This window comes from Petaurus breviceps, unplaced genomic scaffold (assembly GCF_028583685.1).
Source record: "Petaurus breviceps papuanus isolate PSGF00001 unplaced genomic scaffold, PetGlider_PUasm1.0 90667, whole genome shotgun sequence".
Classification (NCBI taxonomy): Eukaryota; Metazoa; Chordata; class Mammalia; order Diprotodontia; family Petauridae; genus Petaurus; species Petaurus breviceps.
Window position 1 is genome coordinate 3,245,780 of NW_027187302.1, and position 2,639 is coordinate 3,248,418.

General features: G+C 33.9%; 1 protein-coding gene across 4 annotated transcripts in view; it reads right to left on the minus strand.

Moving 5' to 3' along the window:
- Positions 1-783: 783 nt before the first annotated feature.
- Positions 784-2,639, minus strand: part of SYNCRIP (synaptotagmin binding cytoplasmic RNA interacting protein) — a 33,412-nt gene continuing 31,556 nt past the window's right edge. For 2 of the 4 annotated variants that reach the window (XM_069065093.1, XM_069065096.1), the window contains exon 12: positions 784-2,638. In XM_069065093.1, coding sequence (XP_068921194.1) covers positions 2,613-2,638 — 26 coding nt within the window. In that variant the 3' untranslated portion in view covers positions 784-2,612. The other 2 variants (XM_069065092.1, XM_069065095.1) reach the window with 1 other exon arrangement.

The window sequence follows — 2,639 nt, forward strand, 5'->3', positions numbered from 1 at the left end:
CTGTCAAGTAATTTCAATTGTATGTGTGTGTATATATATATATATATATATCTTATTCCAAAACCACTGCTTTACATTACCAGTGAGAAAAATGCTTTATTCACCAATTCTGACTCCCCTTGTTAAGGATCAGTTCACCCTCCCTCTTGCCCCAATGATGAGTGCCAAATTGTCTTGACAACCCAGTAAACTGTTCACTTAAGAACACTTTTGTGAGTTTACAAAAGTGTTCACCCTTAAATTTCTTGGCAATGAGAAGATCTATTAAATGACATTGATCCTTCCCAAAACCCCAGACCAAATAATTCTATAGTTGAAATTTAACTTTAACACCTTGACAGTGTCCCTTTAAACTATATGACAGTAAAGTGCCAATAAAGCATGGCAATAACCTCTTTTCATGGGATAATTTCATTCCCTGGCACTGGAAGTGCTAGCACCAAGGATTACATTAAGAATCAGATATGAAGGCTACATCTAGTTCACGCACTTTCCATAAACCTAATATACTATCTATCATCATGTTAAAATGTAACAATTATTGATGTAGCCCTCAAACTTATACTAAGTTTTGAGAGAAAATGATGAATTTTTAAAAAGCACGGGGCAATATATAAAATTAGTGGCAGGAAAAGTGTTTCATTAAGCACCAGGAACTAATTTTGCCACCCACTCTTGTTTTCTAGGTTAGTTTCAATAACCGGCAAGGCACATTTACATATATTCCAACGAATACTTATTGACAATTTAAAATTACACTTTATGTCCCAGCTATCCCAGTAATTGACATACAACATACTAAAATGGTTTATTAAGATAACATAAAAAAAATCAATTAATGTGAAACATACAGGCTATTGGCAACCACTATTCTAAAAATTATGTAAGTACAAGTAAACATACTGAAATGTGTGCAATTCTAAGTTTTTAAACCAGAAGATCTCTGTACTAACACACATTTATATTAATGACACATAAAAAAAATAAAAACTTTATTACAAAAATAAGTTACACTCGCCTCCAGCTTACAGTATAAAACAATTTTATTTGCAGGAATGCAAAATGATTGTTTGCCATGAGCATTTTGAACATATGACATGTCTAATTTTTCTTGTTAAATTTGCATTTACTGGGGAACTGGTGTGTATAAAACCTTAAGTATAAGCTCTGATCTTCATTGTGGTGCCTATTGGGTATGTGGTATAACTGCAGTATCCCTTTGGGGAAGGGGAAAAGGGAAGCTCTTTATAGCAAGTCCTAATTAAATTATAATTTCACGTTTACCTTTAGCTAGATAGGACTTGGCAGGATTTTATTTCTCTTTTGAGGGTGATTCATTAGAGGATGCTTCACCACTGAACACTCACTGTCATCAAGGTGCTTTAGAAAATTAAAAACATAGCACAAATGATTGTACTCTACTCTACAGGTTATCATGATCTGCATAAGAAATGGAAAGCTGATTCTGGTTTTTACAGTGATCAGCTGTAAGAAATGCACTAATGAAAACATACCTTTTACCTAAAAAGCTAAACTACAGCCATATACTATTTTCTATGATTTATGAAAAACTTCAAAATATCCAAATGTCAGGCTTCACTGTACAACTGTCAGTTTTAGTCTGACTTTTTATAAAGGGACACTGCAGTATTTAGTACAAGTTGCGGATGCACTTTTTTGAACATCTGATGTCTTACAAAAGTAACATCTTGCTAAACTATTATACATCCAAATAACTACAATATCTGAAGAAGCAAGGCTGCTTTTTCAGCCACAAAATACGACAAAAGCAAGGCCTGTTATGATGGTCATGAGGAAGTCTTACAAGCCTCTGAAACTAAAGGCAACTAAGAATGTTACATTTGGTATATTATAATCTTACCCTCATATCATATAAACAAGCCTTGCTTTTATCTACAAAGATTTTCTATGTACAGTACAGACAGGGTATAGTTCAATCCTCTGCTACTGAGGTAGTTAACCAACCCTTTAAAAAAGGTTCTGAAAAGAACCACTATCTGGAATGCCTGACTAACCAGCTCTGATGATTACACCTGAAACTGCTGTATCCGAACACAATTCAAAAGTGATTACTATAAAAAAGATATAGACAATCATGATTAACCTTTGTGAGCAGAAATAAATTTAAGGATACCAATGGTGGCATTCATCTATACCACTGCAATAAAATTTAAATGCACAAATTCAAAAAAAAAATGTTTCAAAATACCACTTTTGGAATCCTTAATTTAAAAAAAAACCATGGGGGAAAAATCTACTTAGAGCAGATTTTTTAAAGAGAACTTTATTCTTTATTAAGATACCATGCTGGAAGTTATGAAGGATTTTCTTGGAACACATTGGGAAAATAGAGTAGCTTTAGTTTTAATAACTTGCACTGCAGAGAAAACTGTTAAAGAAATTCATATCAAAGTCCAAGTATTAGTTCAATGTCCCGTATTTGATTCCATGATCTTCATAGGAAGGTCTTCTGCAATAGAATATGCTCCTATACAGCCGAGATACTTAAGGTTGCTTGATTTCCTTACCATTACTCCACTGCAAGCTTCTGGTGTAATCCCACATAGCAAGTCAGTCTTCATTGTAACAGGTCAGGACCGGCCTCGACCCCTTTTCCC